The sequence below is a fragment of the Tauraco erythrolophus genome, chromosome 2, assembly GCF_009769465.1.
Source record: "Tauraco erythrolophus isolate bTauEry1 chromosome 2, bTauEry1.pri, whole genome shotgun sequence".
NCBI classification, from domain to species: domain Eukaryota; kingdom Metazoa; phylum Chordata; class Aves; order Musophagiformes; family Musophagidae; genus Tauraco; species Tauraco erythrolophus.
This window is the reverse complement of record NC_141466.1, coordinates 103,478,891-103,499,678: the sequence shown is the minus strand read 5'-3', so window position 1 is coordinate 103,499,678 and position 20,788 is coordinate 103,478,891. Positions and strand designations below refer to the sequence as shown.

Sequence of the window (20,788 nt, the reverse complement as noted above, 5' to 3'; positions counted from 1 at the left end):
TCTCTTTACATGGGTGTAAAGCTGGCCCTGATTCTGTAAATAATGAGGTTATATTTAGAGGTAAGGTGCATTATGTCAGACCAGTTCCAGTGGTTACAAATCACTTAATGAAAAAGCATTAAGCAAGAGAACTTTTTAACAATAAACATCTTCCCACACTTAGCACATTAGGGTGCTTAATCACCCCTCTGCATGGTTTTCGGTGTGGTATGTACCGTATCGAATAACTGGCAAGCTGCTTGGCATTTGTATAGCATCAAACAGCAGACTACTTAGTTGGCCCGTGCATCTAAATAATTATATATAAGAAATACTTGTGGAAATTAACCCCTCCATCTTATAGAAATAACCATGGCAATCTGTGTGGAGATAGCAGCTATTACTGCCCACATACCGATTGGTTTTGTTTCCCCTATCTAACCCCGAGGTAAACAGAATAACTGGCATAGAATGTGGAGTGTTTTCTTTACTGTTTAATGCTTTTCCGTGGATTCTGCTAACGCAGTTGCATTGGCTAGTTACTCCTGCTAAACTGTAAAATTGCTCAGGAGGGAACCGTTTCAGAATCGCTTGAGAGCAAGCCAGAAGCATAATGCCTGCATACATAAAATGCATTTTAAAAGGGAAAAGTTAAAGCTCAGTGGGAATTGTTGGTGATCTGCCTCTCTTAAGACGAAGTTTACAGTTTCCCTTTATCAAATAATTTTAAGGCAAGCAACTCCTCAAGTTGCTGAAAGGAAAAAATGGATCTGTAATAAAAACAAAATACCTGTGTGGCTTTATTTTTAGTCTATGAGTTAAAAACATACAGGAGGAGGTATCAGATTCTTGGGCTTCTTCTCCAGGGTCTACGGTTGGTGATCATCCAGACCTGCTTTAAGCTCCTTGGCTGTATTTACTCTCCAGGTTCTCTGGAAGAATTTTTAGCATTCAAGGTCCCGATGTCCAGCCTAAGTGAACCTATGCTCTGCTGGTACCCGTGTGAGCTACAGCAGTTCTTACGTAGCGATGTGGAGTTGATCTGAAATACGATTGAAGTCTGACTCTAAGCACAGTCAGTCTGGCTGTAAAACTCATGTGTTCACCAAGACAGTGACCTGGTTGTTTCCAGGATGGTTTCTGTTGTGTTTTAACCTTAAAATAATGGAGTGAGTCCCTGTATCTTTACGTGCCATATGGCCACTGGAGGAAGGTTGAGGGTAGTGCACAAAAATTCATCCATATGTGATCTCTGGTTCGTACACACTGCGTTAATCTGCAGCAGGATCCTCCTCTTTTCAGACAGACCCTTGGCAATTAAGGCATGATCTGTCCTACCTAAGGTGTAAATGAGACCTTAATGTTATTTAGGGATTACATTAGGGCAAGAGGGACTCTTTTGAAGACATGGTTCCCCTGCAGCAGCGTTCGCAGATCAGGCGTTGGCTGTTGTGCCTATGGAAGACATTTGAATTAAGGGAAAGTAGCAGTTTTCCAACTGCGCGTATGTTGAGCAGTGGCAGCTTCTGGCTACCGAAATACTAAATTGGCTTTTAACAGTTGTAAGAAGTATGTGTACAAAGGTACCTAACCTCCCTATATCAAGTGCACACATCCATGCAGGCGATTATCACCATTAAGTTTACTGGCTTAAAGAAAAGGGAGGGCCTGAGGTACTCAGTTGGAACCAGGATTTCAACAGTGTTTTGGGTAGTAGTGGTGTAGTGCTTGGGTGAGGGGAGGTTAGGTCCTGGATCCTCCACAGATTGCATGTGCCATCATAGGTAAGCCACTAACAGAATTTAAACCCTCTCCCTGTCTTTGATTGCAGCAGCGTTTGTGGGTGTGAGACCTCACTGCTTTCTACTCCATGACTTTCTCCAAGGGACAGACAGGACTGCGCTGAAACAAACGTTAGACACAAAGGATATGATTAGACTGAAAAGTTGCTTAGTTGAGTAGTTGTGCTTTGAGTCTTGGCCCCTCTCCCTGCCCGTCCTCCTCCCAGTGCTGGGCTGGTGGAAGCATTCGTGTGGTCTCCTGGTGACCAGGTGGATTAGGAATAAAGCTGGCTGAAGAATTAAATTATTTTGGTTTTTAGCCAAATCTGTTTCCTGATCTGGTTTGCTGTGTTGCTGCCTAAATAGTTCACCTGGCACGAAGCAGGGTACAATGCAAAGCAGGAACAAGCAGTCAGGTATAAGAGTTGGTTAAATTAGTGTTAAATGCTGGTGAATGAGACACAAAACTGCATCTTAAGTCATGGCCATGTAGTATTGCCCATTGAGCAGCTATTTGTTGTGATAAATTACATGTCTGTATCCCAGTGATGTGCCAGAGATACTTTCTGGGACTTGGCAGAAGTGCTGATCTGTGTCTGGAGTATGTAAACACTCTGACAACCGCCTTCTCTCGTATGCCTGTGCTGCAAAGTGGTAAAACGTGAGTTATCCTCAAACTCAGGCTGCATTCTTCAAAAGAGACGCGGACCGTGACTCGCAGCGAGTTCTGCGTGACGCAGTCACGATGTGGTACCAAGCAAACCGCCAGCGTGGCTGGCCTTGGCTCTGCGTGACGCTAGGGAGGAACGGAGAAAGGAAAAAGCACGGCTAAAATCTGATTAGATGTCACTGTTGCTGCTTCGCTGTTTTATCACGCAGTTGTCTTCCAGTGTGAAAACATCCTTTGTGTTTTTTACAAATGCCGGGAGGTTGTTCCCGTTAGTGTGGTGGGAAAGACTTGGACTGAGTAGGGTGGTGGTTGGCCCTGTTGGATGAGATGCTATGTCTGGGAATGCATTTTAGAAATAAATAAAAAGCAGATAAGCAAACAAAGCAACTCTGTTACTTGGATAACTAGTGTACAGTCTGCTTGTCAGTATTACTCCTAGTTGACTTTTTTTCCACTGAATGTCCTTCTTGAACATTTTTTTTTTTTCATACTACTTACTTCTCTTGTCTAAATATTGCAGCAGGAGCCAAACCTTTCCTTACAGGTGCTGGTTTTGCACAGTGTCATGATCTGGGAGACTTGGCTTTGTTCTTGTGGTGAGTGATGAGGTTTTTGGAGGGTCAGACACATTGCTGGGGTAGAGAGTGAACATATATATGAAAACAAAGGCACAGAATATGTATTTATATGTAGACAGATCTGTATTCTCAACTCTGATTCGATATTGTGGCAGTCCCACAATTTAGAAACATGCTTATGGGCTTATGGTCTAGGAAAAAAGAATTGACAATAAGAAAACAACAACGAAAAAACAAATGATGAAAAAGGGCAAAACACCCCAAACAAACAAAACCCAACAGCCCACAACTGAGGGTGCTGTGAGTCTGTTCCCCGACTTTCCCGGCCCCGGCACTGAGGCCTCTTTGTGCCTGACTGTCCCGAGCCCCGTTAGCTCGGCTGAGCAATGCAGCAGGTGGCTGCATTTGGGTCATCCTTCGCTTTTCCTCCGACTCGCTTTGCTCTCTGCTGTGCCTGGGTGCTTGGAGGAGCTTTTGGGTAGTGCAGGAAGCCATGGGCACGTTCGAACTTCTGATTTTGGGAGGAAAAAGCAAGGTGGGAAGTACTAAGGTCTCGAGGCGTACATGATGCAATCTAAAATATTTCTGTGTTTACCCATTTCCTATTTTAATCTGAAATGAAATCATTGAAATGCAACAATTGAAAATGGGGGGTAGGGAAGCAGTTGGCATTATAGAAAAGATTAATGAAGTACAGAGCAAACGAAGACCGACACGTTCAAACCAGATGTGCTCAGGGCATAAGCTTGTATTCGGTATCGTGCCTGTCTGGAAACTTTTACAACTTACTGGTACGATGATATTAAGACTAAAGAGTCATTAGACAGGAGACTATTTCAAATCATTTCCCACTTCTGAACTTCCCAGCAATACTGAATTGCAGGCACTGAAACTACTGCCACAATCTCAAATGCTCCAGCAAATACCTGGCTCTGCACAGGCTGAGTTGGTGCCAGACACTGCTGTAAGGAAGGGGAACAAAAGGATTAAATCTGTCTGAGAAAAAGACCTCTTCTTAGCTCGGCTGCTGAAGAAATAACACATTTTTTAATCATTTGAATACTGCATGCTGGATTTTTTTTTTTTTTTCAGTCATTAGTATATAAACGTCTTTCATGGTATAAGGCAAATGTAATACTTTTCTGAGTCCGAACCCAACCTTTTCTCCACTGCAGTTGCCTATGGGAGTTTCCCTGGGACCCTGACCCTGTGGTCGCAGGCAGATGCCTGCTTTTACGCGTGATAAGGCAGCTCCTTGGCAAATATGTGTGGCTTTGTGCTTGCTTTGCTATGCCTGGGCAGAGGGCAGTGGCTGGAGGGGCTGTCTGGGAGGACATGGGCTCACTGGCTTCAGGGCAACTGGGTCTCAGGGCACTCAGATGTGTAAATCTGTGCACGATTCTGCAGACTTTGGGCAATGCTTTTTCCTGGGTAGAGTAGCAGAAAAGGGGGAATGAGGGAGAAGGGTAAAGGTCGCTTTCCCTTAAACAATTTTTTTTTTTTTTAAAAAAGGGATTTTAATAGTGGGCAGTGGGTTTTTCTCTCTTGAGTCTTGCTTGCGCCTGTGCTGACCCAGCAATAGCTCTGGGTGTAGCAGCCTGTCACATGCCATGAATTGCAGGATCAGTATGTGCCTTATCCTTGTTACTGCTGGAGAGTTGAGAGTGGGCTGGGTTGGGTTAGTCTGGGGGGGGGTGGTGTTTTTCCTAAGCTGTGAGAAACCAAGCGCAACTGGCCTCTGTAGCTTTGCTACTTAGTTTGTAGGTTACTTTTTGGGCCAGAAGTTGTCACCGCCTCATTCCTGCTGTCCCTGCTTAAATTACTCATTAATGCTCAGGCTGCTTTAGGTGGGGAGGCCATGACCAATTTGGAAAGCTGCATATTTACTAAATCTTGTATTAGTAGAAAACCCCCGAATTTTTCACTGCTATCAAAAGGAAGAGAAGTTGGTTGCACTGGAGAGAGCAACAGTAAACGTAACCCTGCTCGACTGTATGAGCGATTGGCTTGTCTCCTTGGAATACTGTGCTGTCTCGTAGCATTTTTTTTTTTATCTTGCTGAAGATGCCTGTTATGCAGAATAGCAGGAGCACTTTGCCCTCTTTGTCTCTTTTTGGACTTTGACCAGTTGGTCAGGATTGATTATAAACCCAGATGCTAATTATTCTGCTGCTCATTTCACTGAGCAAAGGTGTGTTGGCAAAGCTTCCTTGCTGTGGCCGGAGTCTCCAGGACAAGACGTACGAAGAAAAATGGTCGAGGAGGAAGCTAAGAGCTTACCTCTGGAGCTGAGCGAGAAGGGAGGTGTGGAGAACAACGGATTTGTTCAAAATGAGGCTTTTGATGACAAGGAGACCAATACCGGTAGCCAAGAAGAAATGCCAAAAACTCACATCGTTGAGGTGGACCCAGGAGCTACAGAGGAGCCGGTGCTGAAGCCCTACGCGGGGATGCCAAAGGAAGTCTTGCTGAAGTTCTCCAGCCAACCCCGGTACAGAGTCACCAGGGAGATTCTCTTCTGGCTCATAATTGCCGCTGCCGTCGTGCTTGTGGGCGCTACGATCGCAATCATTGCGCTCTCTCCAAAGTGCCTTGACTGGTGGCAATCTGGTCCTATTTATCAGATCTATCCTCGTTCCTTCAAGGACAGCGACATGGATGGGAATGGGGATCTGAAAGGTGGGTGAATTTCCGTTCTTGGAATGTGCAAAGCTGCGTGGAAGCAGTCTGCATTGCATATACATATGTGAATATACACTTAAAAAAATACAGAGAAATCTCCCAATAGCAAAAGCCTCTGGCAAGAGGAATAAAAGTTGTCTAATCATTAACTGCAATTCACATTGTCACTAATAGATCTAGGAGCTTCTTGCTCAAGTTGTTAAATCTAAACCTGGAGTTAGATTTAGAGGTGAGACCTGAGGGCGACCAGCAGCACAGCTGCCATCGGAGTAAAATATCTCCAGAAAATTGAGGTTAATGAGGATGGGTGGTGCTGAGGACTTTGTCATAACAGGTTGGCTGCCTCTCCATAAGGAAAAATGACAGAGGACAGAAAGAAGTGCTACTTTTTGTTCATGGGCTGGGTGGTTTTGAGCTCTTATGACTGCATTGAGAAGGGGCACCTGATAGTAAGAGGCAGTGTCACTTATTGGTAGCTTAGCTGAGACTTAAGTTTCAGAAGGAAGAGGCTCAACACCACAACAGACAATAAACTCTAAACAAGAAAAGCTAACTATAATAAACTCTACTGACAAGTGAAGAGAAGAAACTGTTTCTGTAGTCATATGCTAGTAGTAACAGGAAAATAGAGTTTTGGGTTTAAAAATACTAGAGGAGGCTAGAGTGAGGTGTCATTAAAAAAAACAACAGAAAACTCCCGTAAGAGTTTTTTCCTAATGGTAGGGAAAACCTGAGATATTTGCATGAAAATTGTACTTCCCTTTGGGTAGTCTGAGGATTAACTGATGTTTTTTTGAAATGGGAAAGTAATGCTGTTGCTGCATTTTAACAAAATACAGAAGTTTGTTTTGGAAGTGAGTGTTAAATGAAATCGTAAATATTTTTATAATAGAGTAGAAATTTGCTTTGATCTGTTGTTTTGGTTTTGTTTTTTTTAAATTCCTGCTTTATCTTCCTTTACAAAAATGGCTCTGAATGGTTTCCATTCTATGATCTCATGCTATCCTTGAAGAAATGTCAAGATTGCCCTGCTACCTGAGATCAGTGAAAGAAGAGATGGTTATGTAGCAAAGGGGCCTGTGTACCGTCTGTGACTGAGAGCCCACAGCAAACTTATTTCAACAGAAACATTTTGTCTTTTCTAAACGGATGATGTCCTTTTCTTTTAAACAGGGATCCAAGAAAAACTGGACCATATCACATATCTGAATGTGAAAACCATCTGGATCACCTCTTTCTATAAGTCCCCCTTAAAAGACCTTGGATATGGAGCTGAAGACTTCTATGATGTTGATCCCATGTTTGGATCAATGAGCGACTTTGAGGATCTGCTTGCTGACATACATGACAGAGGTAAGCTGCAACTCCAAGCAAAATAACTCTATTAAAAAGACGTTCACACGTTACACAGGTGTACCTTGTAGCACTAGGTTATGATCTGAGATTTCAGTTTGTGCATCTGGCAATTTCCTGGTGGTGGCATTGAGCAGAAGCAGATGGAGGTGCCAGTGAAGGGTACGCGGTCCGTCCACAGCTACGCAAGCTCTGTGCTTGCCATCTCCTGCCCTCGGGCGCTGGGGTAGTGCTGGGAGCACGGAGATGGCAAACAATTCTGGTACTGCGTTAAGAACAGATGTAAGCTTTGTCTTTAAAAAGGTTGAATTTAATATGTTGGGGTTTTTTTTATATAGTTTGATTTATTATTTTTTTTTTTAAAGGGTTAAAGTTGATAATGGATTTAATACCAAACCACACAAGTGACCAACACGAATGGTTTCAGCTGAGTCGCAATCGGACCGGGAAGTACACGGACTACTACATCTGGCAGGACTGCGGGCAGGCTGCTGATTCGGTCACTCTTCCGAACAACTGGGTAAACATGGGGAGGAACACGGACAAATCCCAAGCTGGGTGCAGGTTGCCACATAGCAAAAGCAGCTGTAACATAACTGTCCCAATGTACACTGGGTTATACCTCTCACTGTTGAGAGGTATAAACGGGTATTACTAAAAGAGCTTGAGCAGGTCAAGTTTTAAACCTGCTCATGAGGGAGGGGTTGCTACTTGAGACAGAATTTTAAAAGTTACTTTTGTTTCTTTCCCTCAACATTAAATCTTCACTCATTAAAGAAAAAAAGGGATAGTTGTGCACAAGTCCTTCACAAGTTGTTCACACGTGCCCCCTTCTGTGTCTGGGTGCTCTGATCTCGAAACTTCATCTCAGCTCCTCTGAAATCATAGTTGGTGGGGAAAAACCAAAACAGTGTGCTCTTGGCTTTTTTCCCTTTTTTAGAAGGTGATCAGGCCAGAAAGTGGGTTGCCTATTTCAAATATATTTATCTGAAATTTGAACTGACAGATGCATGATTAGGAACTTGTATATTCTAAAAACTCAAGGTAGAATTAATATTTTGTACCAGCTAGTGTCATTTCTCTTTAAACTTAGAGTCTTAAGAGCTGTCTTAGCTTTTGGGATCTTTTATTACAGAGACAATAAAGTTAACATTTTAACATGCTGACTGTTGTTGGTGATTCAAAGGGATAATACCAGATTGCAGAAAGCTCTAAGTTAATTAAAGCTATTTTTAAATAGCTTTAGGAAAAACAATTCCAAAAGAAACATTCCCACCCATGTTTTCCCCTCTATTCTGAATAATTCCCAGTGAAAGTCTACTCAAAAAAAATCCAAAAGAATTAAACAGAATATTGAACAAGAAATAGATGTGGTGAAGAATGACTAAAGGGAAAGCAACTAGCAGGAGAAAGAAATGTAAAATATAGTACCAAAACCAACCCAAAATTTAACCAATTCATTAGAGATTTTGTGCTTTATTATGTGTTTGTAATGCACCACATCTGAACATATGCATAGGAGTAAACGTTTGTTAAATATTTTTTCCCTCCTGTCTATGGGCAGGTGAGTGTCTTCGGGAATTCCAGCTGGCAGTTCGACGACGTGAGAAAGCAGTGCTATTTTCATCAGTTTGGGAAAGAACAGCCAGACTTAAATTTTCGCAGCCTCGCTGTCCAACAAGAAATCCATGTAAGTATGTAACCTGCTGCCGCACCAAGAGCACCGCAGCTATTTCTACACTTAATTTCTCTCATTATTTGTGTTACGCAATTTACAATCTAGTTGGAAGTCAGTCAAGGATTACAGCGTATGTAAACGTTTGAAAGTAAAAGATGTCTAGACAAACAGTAAGTTTATAAGCAAAATTCAAGCTGCATGTTGTAATGCTTCCAGTATTGGAGCTACTCTGCTTCAAGTCTTTTTAGTTTAAAAATAAAGAAGCAACAAAAAAAAAACCGCCACGTCCAAATAAAATTGCCCTTGAGTGGAAGTACTGGCAGTGGGTGATGTTGCAGTCTTCTGGATTTTAAGAAGGTACAACTACAGGTTTTTTGCTGGCTGAAGTCTCCTGCTGTCACCAGTGCCTAGCAAGATCTTGATGGGTTTTTGGAACAGGTTGTTGCACTTCAAAAGGAGCCCCTTTTCTCCTTATCTTCTCTTTAAAGGCTATCTTAAAATTTCTTCGCTTTAATGTTTCAGGAGCCCCCTGCTTTTTTAGCCTAACCTAACTCACAAACTGTTCCTATTTAGCTCTCTATGAACCAAACCCATCCTTCAGCTGAAATAGCTTTTCCGCCCCTCTTTTGTGCTGATTCGTTTTTCAGCTCTGACAACATCTCCCTTTATCTTTTGTTAAATTAGATTAAATGGAGTGGGGTTTTTTCAGTCTTTCCTGAAGTGAGAGACTCTGTCCCTTTGTTTAGCCACTGCTTACTCCTCGAAGTGCTTCTAGCTTGAAGTTTTTCTTAAATGCAGATGGCCAGAATTAAACAAATCACACAGAAAAGATGTCTGGGCAGAATCTTGTATAGCAGTGTAGGTACTTCTCCCGCTGTGTCCTAAGATTGCTGTTACTTGCTTTGAAGTTGGTGCTAGTAGTCAACATAATCCAGCATGACTGTTGTCTGGAAGCAGTTAGCTGCCATGAGCTCTAGTCTCCATCGAGGGCCAAGGATGAGGACACTCAGCGTGTTTGATGTTGTATCAAGGACAACAATTACCTTCCCTGTCAATCCCTCTGTTAAAGCAGCTCTTGCACTGAAGCCTGTGGTGGAACAGAGCTGAATCACCCGAGTGGAGAGAAGTTTTTATCTCTGTTGATACAAGGAGCTGTTAATTAGCCAGTCAAATGTGGCTAATGACATCTTGCTTTAGCAGAGAGATGTTTGCATTTTCAAGGAGGTGAAGCAACGCTGATCTGAATTACAAGGAACACCTGGGCTTGTGGATAAGGGGGAGATAGTGAGTTTCGATCTCTCTACATCTCTCAAGACTTTACAGGAAGGACAGACAGGTGGACAGTTGTGAGAGTGCTTCACCAAAGCAAGGTGGTGCTCTGATGAAACCTCATGCCTGGCTGCATCATGTCTTCCAGCAGAAAATGTAGAATTACTTAAAATAGGGGGATGTGGGCCTGAACATGGGCAGTCTGACAACTGCTGCATTTCCTACCCCCCACACTCCCCAGCTCCCCTCCCTTAAGTTATACCCCCTTAGGTGGTACAGCTAGCTCAAGTGTTTTGATTTAGTCCTGAAGTGTTTCCTTCAACTTTGTACTGTTGAATTTTTCTTTGGCAGCAGTCTTCACACCTGCCGAGTTCTACTGTGATTGTCTCGTTGTCTCTGTGGGGCCTTTATCCTCACCGCATGCATGCACACGCAGAAACAAAATGCTTTTGGTCATACTTGTTAACTAAAGCATGAATCATAAAACGGGTTTGGGTTGAATGGGACTTTAAAGATCATCTAGTTCCAACCCCCCTGCCATGGGCAGGATGCTCAAAGCCCCATCCACTTCCAGGCATGGGGCATTCACAACTTCTCTGAACAACCTGTTCCAGTGTTTCACCACCCTCAGAGGGAAGGGAAGAATTTCTTCTTTAGATCTAATTAACATCTACCTTCTTTCAGTTTAAAGCCATTGCCTCTTGTCCTATCACTACACGCCCTTGTAAAAAGTCCTTCTCCAGCTTTCCTGTAGGCCCCCTTTAGGTACTGGAAGGCTGCAATAAGATCACCCCAAAGCCTTCTGTTCTCCAGGCTGAACAGCCCCAACTTTCTCGGCCTGTTTTCATAAGAGAGGTGCTCCAGCCCTCAGATCATCTTTATGGTCCTCCTCTGGACTCGCTCCAACAGCTCCATGTCCTCCTTATGTTGGAGGCCCCAGAGCTGAACGCAGTACTCCAGGTGGGATCTCATGAGAGCAGAGTAGAGGGGCAGAATCACCTCCCTCGACCTACTGGCCGCACTTCTTTTGATGCAGCCCAGGATATGGTTGGCTTTCTGGGCTGCCAGCACACATTGCTGGCTCACGTTGAGCTTCTCATCCACCAGCAACCCCAAGTCCTTTTCCTCTGTGCTGGTCTCAATCCATTCTCTGCCCAGCCTGTACTTGTGCTTGGGATTGCCCCTACCCACGTGCAGGACCTTGCACTTGGCCTTGTTGAACTTCATGAGGTTCTCACAGGCCCACCTCTCCAGCCGGTCAAGGTCCCTCTGGATGGCATCCCTTCCCTCCAGCGTGTCCACAACACCACACAGCTTGGTGTCATCTGCAAACTTGCTGAGGGCGCACTCGATCCCACTGTCAATGTCACTGACAAAGATGTTACACAGCGTTGGATCCAATACCAGCCCCTGGGGAACGCCACTCATCACTGGTCTCTGCTTGAACATTGAGCTGTTGATGGCAACTTTCTAAGTGCGACCGTCCAACTAAATCCTTATTGAAATGAGACCGCTCTTGAGACTGATCCTTGAACTCCACTAGTAGCCTCTCTGTCTTGTTCCTTCCCTTAACACCACGTCTTTCCACTTGCACATTTTTCCCCTAGCATTGCACATTTTTTTTCCATGGTCCTGGCTAATTTTTCTGAATGATACCTGAGACATTACTGAAGCTCCAGTAGCAAATCGATGCTGCATTTCCTCTTCAGAGAAATGAAATGAAAACTGAGAAGTTTGGCCTGAAAACACCAACCTTTGGTAAATGCTTATGAACATCATTAAGTGCTCCAGCATGTTTAAGAGTCACCTTTGTCTAGTATTTTAATTCAAAATCCTATCTGAATTTTTGTGGGACTGAGCAGGAAGCAAATTACTCTTCCAGATAAGGTCAGGCCTTTGGTTTAGCCAAAGGATAGGTGGGAGCAATGAAACTTAGCAGTGAGTGTGTCGTAACTTTCTTGCATAAATAAAAGTAGGTGGGTCCCTGAGTACCACCTCAGTGCTTGATGTTTGCACTGCTGTGATACCTGGTGTTGCTTTTGTGTTGAGCACACGCATAAGTTTTTGGTGGATTCAGTGCTGGACAGACACCATACCAAGAGCTGTTGCTTTCAGAATGGCTCTACAAGAAAGTACAGCTCAGTAAGGTGAAGAGTCTTCATTTGCCAGACAAAATTCTTTAAAAACTTGAGTGCGGACTAGTTCTACTCCAGCCTGTTCAGGCAAGGTGGGATTTTGTTCTCAGATAAAGAAAAGTATCTGGTCTAAAAGAACACCTGCAGAAACCACTCAAGAGGGACTGAACTTTAGAGTTGTTTGTTATAAATAGAGCAATTAAAACTGTAGTAATATATAATAGCTACTGAAGTAGGATATAATTTTCCTAATAGTGACTAACCTCTGAATTTGATAGTGAAATTACAAATCGATAACAGTTAACTTGGATAATAATTTTTCATGTTCCTGGAAATCAACAAATAAGTCTGAAAAAAAAAAGAATTTTCACATAAGTCAAATAAGAGAGAACAAATGTTTTAAGAGCTCTGTCGTATAGAAAGAAAACTGGTGGCACAAAGTCTATGCAGAACAACATATTCTTGCATAATCAATGTGTTCTAATTGTGTGCAGCCATGATGGGGCTTCACCAGCAACAATGCTTAGCATGAGCCTGATTGTTTTGATGGATGAGATTAGAAATAGCTTTTAGCAAGGTGTGCCCTGGATTTGGTCTCATGAATTATGGGAGAAGTTGAAGAGCAGTCTTTTTCTTTTTTTTTTTTTTAATACTGGATAAAATAAAGACATGTTTTATTTAGATCTTAGTTTGACCTTAGATCAACATGATTCACTTTAACTTCTGGTAAAATTTGAAATACAGATTAAATAAATGGTTACAAATTAATACCTACTAACAGGTTTAGTTTTCTTTTTAAGTATATACTCTTTTAAATGGGATGGGCTCACTTAGAATTCTCAACTTTTACTTTTGTCTAGGATATTATCGAATTTTGGCTCAACAAAGGAGTCGATGGATTTAGTTTCAGCGCTGTTAAATTTCTTCTAGAAGCAACACATCTACGGGATGAGCCTCAAGTGAACAAGTCCCAGAATCCAGTAACGTATATGTTCTCTTTCTTTGCTTTTTTTTTTCCCCCTGTATTTCCTACTGGTGCAACAGAGTGTGTGTTTCTACTCTTGTGGCTTTAGGAAGACTGAGTCAGTCATGTCCTTTGGAAAGCAGGTGGTTCCTGGGCTCTCTGCAGAAGGAGCACATGCTAGAAAGAAGCCCCTGGGCTGAGGCTGTAGGCCGGTGAGATACCTGCAAGCAGGAGCACTGTCAGTGGGAGGAGAACTGTCCGCAGACCCTTCATATTTCTGTTCTGGCACAGTTGCTTTGAATTTTCTGCTTAAAATAAATTACTTTTGAGTGTCTATTTTTTTTTTTTTTAGAATATACAGTGACCAGTCTTGTGGGTTTGACAGTCGATTGGTACCTTTGGGGAGCCCACTACAGGAGGCAAGCTCAGAGCTCTTGCTTGCTTGGGATCCTGTGGCAGTCACTAGCATCTACTTCTACCTTGCTGGTAGGAATTGGAGTAAAGCCAAAACCCCTCATATCAACAGTATGTCATGGTGAGAGGTGGTGGCTGGACACATTCAGAAGCTGGCACCCTGTTATTTGTGCGATGTGCTTCTGCTGAGGTAGGGAACTTGGGGACGTTCCCAGATAGTGCCAGCACTAAGATGCTGTTCTGCAGAGTTGAGGATTGCGTAACACTGGTCAGCTCGGCAAGTATGGTTGCCTTTGTAAGGTACAACAGCAGTGTTGTCCGTCTTTCCAGCCTGGTGTGTGGCCACAGAACCTGCTGTGCTCGCTGCTCCAGATGGGCTCAGTTGCTTAGTGCTGCGGGTGGACTCTCATTCTTGAAAGATGAGATCCAAACTAATCATCCCTCTGCTGTCATATCTTCAGAGTTCCCCAAGTGTAGTTCAGGTCTGCACTGTTAGTGTTGGTATGGTAAACTCATTTCAGTTAAAATTTATCTGGACTGGTGCATTGTCTCAGGAAAGGATGGGAAGAACTCAGAGAGTTCTGAAATCTAAAATATTGGTGAACTAATGGGAAATATTGCTCTTTCCTTTAAGGAGAGCATCACAGCCTATTCCCAGCTCTACCATGACTACACAACCACGCAAGTTGGTATGCATGATATAATCCGTAGCTTCCGTCAAACCATGGATCAGTACAGCACTGAACCTGGCCGATACAGGTAATCATTGTACAGCTAGTGAATTTTTCTCTATTTGTCACCCTCTTGCTAGCAATAAAATGCTTTTTTTTTTTTCAATAACATAATATGCCATAAAAAGTTTTCTTCTTCAAATGCAAATAGTGGTGCATAGGCTACATTACCTCTTCCCCAAGGTGTGAGGGAAAAGAAAGGAATTGGCCCTGGTAGTTCTGCTGTATCTATGGACTGTACAAAAGTAAGCAGAATGGGCAACCGTTTGGACCACAGAGAGACTGTAATTAATCAGCCCTGTGGCTGATTTATTGTATAGTATTAATAGTACAGTTCATGTCAAACATGGAGTCAGAGATTGTTAAAATCAAAGAATGGTTGAGTTTGGAAGGGAATTCTGGAGGTTACCTGGCGCAACTTCCCTTCTCATCAGGACCACCTAGAGCTGGTTGCTCAGGACCGTGTCCAGATGGCTTTTGAACATCTCCAAGGAGGGAGACTCCACAACCTCCCTGGGCAACCTGTGCCGGTGCCCAGTCAGCCTTACAGTGAAAAAGTGTTTCCTTATGTTCAGAGGAAGCTTCCTTTGTTTCCATTTGTGCCCATTGCTGCTGGTCCTGGCACTGGGCACCAATGAAAAGAACCTGGCTCAGTCATCTTTGCACTCTCTCTCTTCAGATGTTTATATATATATATAGATGAGATTCCCTCCCTGAGACTTCTGTTCTCCGGTCCCACCTCTCTCAGCCTCTCCTCAGGAGAGATGCTCTAGTTCCTTAATGATCTTAGTAGCTGTTTACTGGGCTCTCTCCAGTATGTCCATGTTTCTTGTGCTGGGGAGCTCAGAACTGGACACCACGCTCCAGATGTGGCCTCACCAGTGCTAAGTAGAGGAGAAGGATCACCTCCCTTGACGTGCTGACAACACTGCTCCTAATGCAGGTCAGGATACCATCAGCCATTTTTTCTGTGAGGGCACATTGCTGGCTCATGTTCAACTTGGAGGACCCCCCAGGTCCTTTTCTGTGAAGCAAAGCACAGAAATTGCTGAAATAGAATTATGTGGATGTGGATTCAGGAAGATAAGACTTCAGTCGGATACTTACAGCCTTTTGTTGACTCTTGTATTCACCAGAAATTTCCAAGAAATATTTCTCCTTGTCTCCTTGTCTGCTTTACAATAGATTGTTTCTCTGTATTAATCTTTTTTGATGATGAGGAGGGAAGCAAACATAATTCTTAATGCTGTGTTATTTTCTATGTCCAACACCATTCCTAGCTTCCTTCCACTCTGTGCAAACCAAGAATGAGCCAAAAAGGTACCTGTGTACTTCTTTATAGGTTTATGGGTGCTGGTGGTGATGAAGAGGAAGACATTGAAGCAACAATGATGTATTATGGAACGACTTTTATCGAAGAAGCAGATTTTCCCTTCAATTTCAACCTAATTAACATGAAAAATCTATCGGGTAACAGTATTTTTGAAGCTGTCAGCTCGTGGATGGAAAACATGCCTACAGGAGAATGGCCAAACTGGGCGGTAAGAGCTCTAGACCAACTCTTACAGGAAGGGCTTGTTTCTGTAGGTGAAAGAAACTCGTAGGTGATAGTTCCTCTTATGGTGGTAGGAACTTCCCGCACACATACACGGTGATTTCGGTGAGATCAGCAGTGGCGTGAGCCCATGCCTGAGCTACAGTAGACATCCATGTGAAACTCTCAACTGCTATAGTTGCGATTGTTGACATTGGACAACCAGCTGGCTATCCTGCCCTTCAATAACAGTTACAGCCCCTGGGCAAGGGTGACAGAAGGGAATTTATGATCATGCCTCTCCCTCAGTGTCTCCAGTATAGTTCGGGGCATCAGCTTAAACCACCAGTGAGGATAAGATTGGTACAATTATCTTTGCCCATAAACTGACTCAGTGCAATGGATTCTGGAAACCTCCCAGGGCCAGGGAAGAACAGAGCAGGCAGCTGAGGGCAGTTAACTTAAAACTTTGCTGGTCTGTGCTAGGAAGCATGTTTGGGATGTGCAAGAGATCTTTTCAAAACAAGCACCACCTTCACACAGCAGAGAAGACAGCAGAAATCTGAGGGAACTGTAATTGTGGAGAGTTGTTTTTTGTCACCTCTCCTCAATTCTGCCTCCTGGGCCGCTGGCAGGGTTTCTGTGTGCTAAAGTTTTTGGGTCAGAAGTTTGTACTGGCACCAGGATAAGAAAAGATGATTGCCCTCACAGGCCTGGAGGGGAAAGAAGAAAAGAAAAAGATAAAAAACCCTATTACCTTGTTGAATGAGTTAACCAATTTCACATACGCATGGAATTTTACAACGTGTGTTTAACAGAATGATGTTTTCTTCAGGTTGGAAGCCCTGACACTGCTCGGATTGCGTCTCGGGTTGGGAATGAGTATGTCAATGTTATCAACATGCTGCTTTTAACCCTCCCTGGTACTGCTATAACTTACTATGGTGAAGAAATAGGCATGGAGAATATTGCGTCAGACAATGTAAGTGAAGACCGCATAAACTCTTATCATGTTGTCGTTTAGTTCTGAGTAACAGAACCTTCAAAAACACAAGAGCCTTTGTTTTAGTTAACCAAACCCAGTCTTTCCCACTGTTTAGATGTCTTTGGTGTTCCTCATGGCAAAACCATTGGACAGCACATGGAAATGGCCAGGCCGGAGGCCAGATTCTGGTCCCCAATTTCTGTCCTCTGCCAGATCAGTCTTGCATGGTTTGCAGCACTGTTGCTTTGCTTTGCTCCAGCAGAAAGTGCCAACACTGGGCCTGGGCTAGTGGTTAGAAGAGGTGTGTTGCAGTCACCCGAGGCAAGAGGAACCTTCCTCCCACAGAAATAGCCTAACCACTGTGTCAAAGTCCGTTATTTCCTGGCTGCTGTTTAAGGGAAATCTGAGCTCATAAGAGACCGTCTCCTGCAGACTGCTTTGCTCTGACTGTGCAAAGGCACCGGTTGAAGCTGCAGCCCTCCACGATGTGCCCAAGCTCTGAAGAAGGGGCCTCCAGAAAGGGGTGGGTGTACAGACTGGCCCCTGCTTAGCATTGCCTGGTGGCAAGCAGAAGTGGCTTTTGCTTGTCACGCAGTTTTTTGATTTGTCTTTTAGACCCCTTTCTAGAAAGGATTTAGATACCTGAGCCTGGAAACCAGGTGCCTAGCTAGCTTGATCACGGCTACAAGTAACACATGATAGAATGTTTGTGTTTGTTAGATCACAGAAATTTTCAGAAGTAAGTTTTATTCAAGGTCGGGAGATTAAAACAAAGTGTCTGTGCCTTTCATGCTGTACTGACTTAAAAGTTTTCACGTTCAGCCCCTGTAATTTCTTGTCCCTTCTACGATCATACCTGACTTCTGTTGTGTCTCATTGTTCAAGATGTATGGGCATGACTAGAAAAGGTCCTGCCCAAAAGGGACCAGCTCAGCTCTGCCTGTTATGACCATTTTTGGGTACCATGAGAACATGGTCCTATGACAGATGCTGTTTCCACTGTGGAAAGCTTCTGTTAGGGAAGGAGATGGCCTCTGATGATCTTGCGGATGGTGTTGGCTATCTTTGTACCAAAGAGGTACCTGAAGAAGCACGGGATCATCACCAGGTTTGTCTGATTCAGATGTGAAGAAATGATTCTCTGATTCTCAGAGGAAATGAGATTTCCTTTTAAAACACCTAGGTCAACATACCTCCTGCGTTTTCTTCCTGCTGCTGCTTACTGCTGAGAGAATGATACTCTTCAGAAAAGTGGCTTGCCCTTGGCTCCTCAGGGTTTGCTCTCTTTTAATGGCTACCCTGTCTGTGGCTCATTGCTTTGTAACCACACAAAACCAGTCTTCATTCAGTCTGGAGAAGAAGAATCCCTGATTAGTGGGTGTCTTAGAAAGATGGAGGGTATTTGCTCAGGGTATAGTTTTTAGCTCCAGCATTTGAAACGCTTCAGGAGAAGCTGAAAGAGGTAAAGCTGAAAGGGAGTTACCACTGTTGAAAACTTTGGATTTTTTTTTTCCCCCTGCTTTTCAGAACATGCTAAAAGGAGAAACCCATTATTTATAATGTCACAAAGCAAAGTGACAATTTCTTTTGTTGAGCTGCTGTTCTGACAGATTGTGTTGAAAAGTGCCCTTTATATGAAAAACAGTTTTCATGGAAAACAAACACTCAAAGTATGTGCAAAATATTTTATGCCCTCTTATATCATTATATTTAAGTGTCAGATCTTTTGGAAAGCTCTTCAATAACAATGAGGAAGCTTTTTCAGAATTTTTCTGAATTCTTCAAAATGAGAACTTCAGACTTTTTACATCGACACTTTTTAATCAGCTAAAAGCTGGTTTTCAATAAAGTTTTTGCACTTAGAAAGATAAAATTATTTCCAACACAAAAAATCCTGTCCAAATTGTACCCCTTGCAAAAATGTAAGCTTGAATTGTTCTAAGGTGACAAGTGGTGATGGTTACAAAAGAACAGACATGGAGTAGCATTTACTAGTTGTTTACTGTTAACAGCATCTCTTCTTAGGACTCATTACCTCATATCTTCACTCACCACATGTCTAGATACTTACCAGAATATCCTCACTGTCATTAGTAAACTTTTATCCAACCATCTGTTGCAAGGGGAGACAACTCTAGTATTGGGAAATCCACATTTTACCCAGTGATGTTGTCTTCCATGAGACTATCCATTCTCCTCCATTTCAGGAACTGTCTTGATTCTTATTTTCTCTTTAGATTTGGAGCAGGATTACACCCTCCTCATTAGATTTTAACTTAAACCAAAGAAAGCAATGCTGAAATAGTGATCATTGTGGAAGATATGAGAACATGCTCTTCAAGCGATAACTTTTTAATATACCAATCAAAACAAGTATCTTCTTGTGGCTCTGACACCACTTTATTTTCCAGGTGACCTTTCCAGAGAAATCCCCCATGCAGTGGAATGGCGAAGTTAACGCTGGTTTTACTGAAGGCAACAGTACCTGGTTACCTGTTAACTCTGACTACCAAAGTGTAAATGTTGAAGTAGGTACCTATATGGGTGACTAACTCTAATGGTTTAACAATATTTTAAAGAATTTATTTTGCTCTGACTTCTTTTACTTAGTGGGAATTTGTAGTGTAGCCCATAAGAACAGACTGAAGGGAAGAAAAATAAAAAGGCATTGAATCCTAAAAAATTTTATTAGAAAAGGAAATCCTTGAACGAACAAGGAGTCTAATTCATCTATATTCATTTAAGCAGGGCAACTGCAATTATAATGCTGATGTGGCAATTTGGCTCTTTAAAATTATTAGAAGGATGTTAATATTAAATTGAAATCTGGTCTTTTTTTCCACTTCTGTTACTATAGAAAGTGCTGGCCTTGTAACGAGAACTAAATGTAGACCATCTCTAACATAAGTAAATAAAAATATTTTTCAGTGAATTAGATTTTGCTGATCTACAGAGCTGACCAGAACTGAAGACAGGAAAAATAAAACACAAACCAAACCCTGTGACTTCAGTAGATTAGACTCGATGAAAAAAGTTCAGTATCAAGCTTTGAATGGGTGTGGCTTTCTCCTGAATAAATGGTACTGTAAGGACACTGTGGGAAGAAGAAATAGCATCAGTGGTGGGGAAATTCTGTCCTGCCTAATAACCTCTGTCTCTGCCACTCCACGAGTGCCAAGAAGGGGGTGAGAAAAAGCAGGTTTATCAGTGGAATTTTCGGACAAATTTGAAGAGAGAGAATTGTCAAAATGGAATTCTAATAGGTGTGTTCTCAGCAGACAGTGTAGGTGTGAGATGTAGTATTTCCTACCTCCAGTGCAAAGAAATGACCCTCCTAACGCTGACTGTTGCAGATCCAGACGGAGTTGTCCAACTCAACCCTGAATTTGTACAGACAGTTAACTTCACTTCGCACCAACGAACTACCCATTTATCGCGGGTGGATGTGCTACATCTGGAATGACAGTGATGTTTTTGCGTATGTGAGGGAATTGGACGGGTTAGAGAGAGTCTTCATGATGGTTCTCAATTTTGGGCAGGAATCAACAATAGACCTGAAAGCCATAGTTCCTAGCCTTCCATCTGAAGCTACTATAAGACTAAGTACTAATCCTAGCAACACTGGTAAAGCTGTCAATACCGAACTAGTTACAACTGGAACGGGGGAAGGCCTGGTCCTTGAATATAAAACAACTAAGCCTGTTCATATGATGGAAGCTTTTCAAGAAAATTGTTTTGTGGCAGAAAAAGCTTGCTATTCCAGTGCCTTCAATTTACTCTACATGAACTGTTAAGTGCAGGATTAGAATAACCAAGCTTTCATGTTAACTTAGAAAATGTTGGTTTCAGAGAAACGCTAAAAACTTTGTTTTCTTTGGCTTTTAAAATTTCGTGTGCAAAATAAACATCCAAAAAATAAAACAGATACCTAATTGTCTTGCATCTATATTGAAGAGGAAAAGTAAAAAGTGTGATACAAACTCTCCCTTAGGGTCTGTGGAGAAGAAAAGGAAGCCTGTCCTAAAAAACTTCACT

General features: G+C 42.7%; 1 protein-coding gene across 2 annotated transcripts; it reads left to right on the top strand.

Annotated features, from left to right (window-relative positions):
* The first annotated feature begins 5,260 nt into the window (after positions 1-5,260).
* On the top strand, positions 5,261-20,547 carry SLC3A1 (solute carrier family 3 member 1). 2 transcript variants are annotated; one of them, XM_086628803.1, is made up of 10 exons: positions 5,261-5,687; positions 6,864-7,043; positions 7,409-7,563; positions 8,608-8,733; positions 12,986-13,105; positions 14,138-14,262; positions 15,577-15,775; positions 16,604-16,750; positions 19,165-19,281; positions 20,107-20,547. In XM_086628803.1, the coding sequence occupies exons 1-10, from the start codon at positions 5,261-5,263 to the stop codon at positions 20,545-20,547; spliced, it is 2,037 nt and encodes a 678-aa protein (XP_086484929.1). The 2 variants fall into 2 exon arrangements, with proteins under 2 accessions (XP_086484929.1, XP_009979928.2); XM_009981626.2 differs by having other exon boundaries at positions 16,604-16,783.
* Positions 20,548-20,788: the final 241 nt, after the last annotated feature.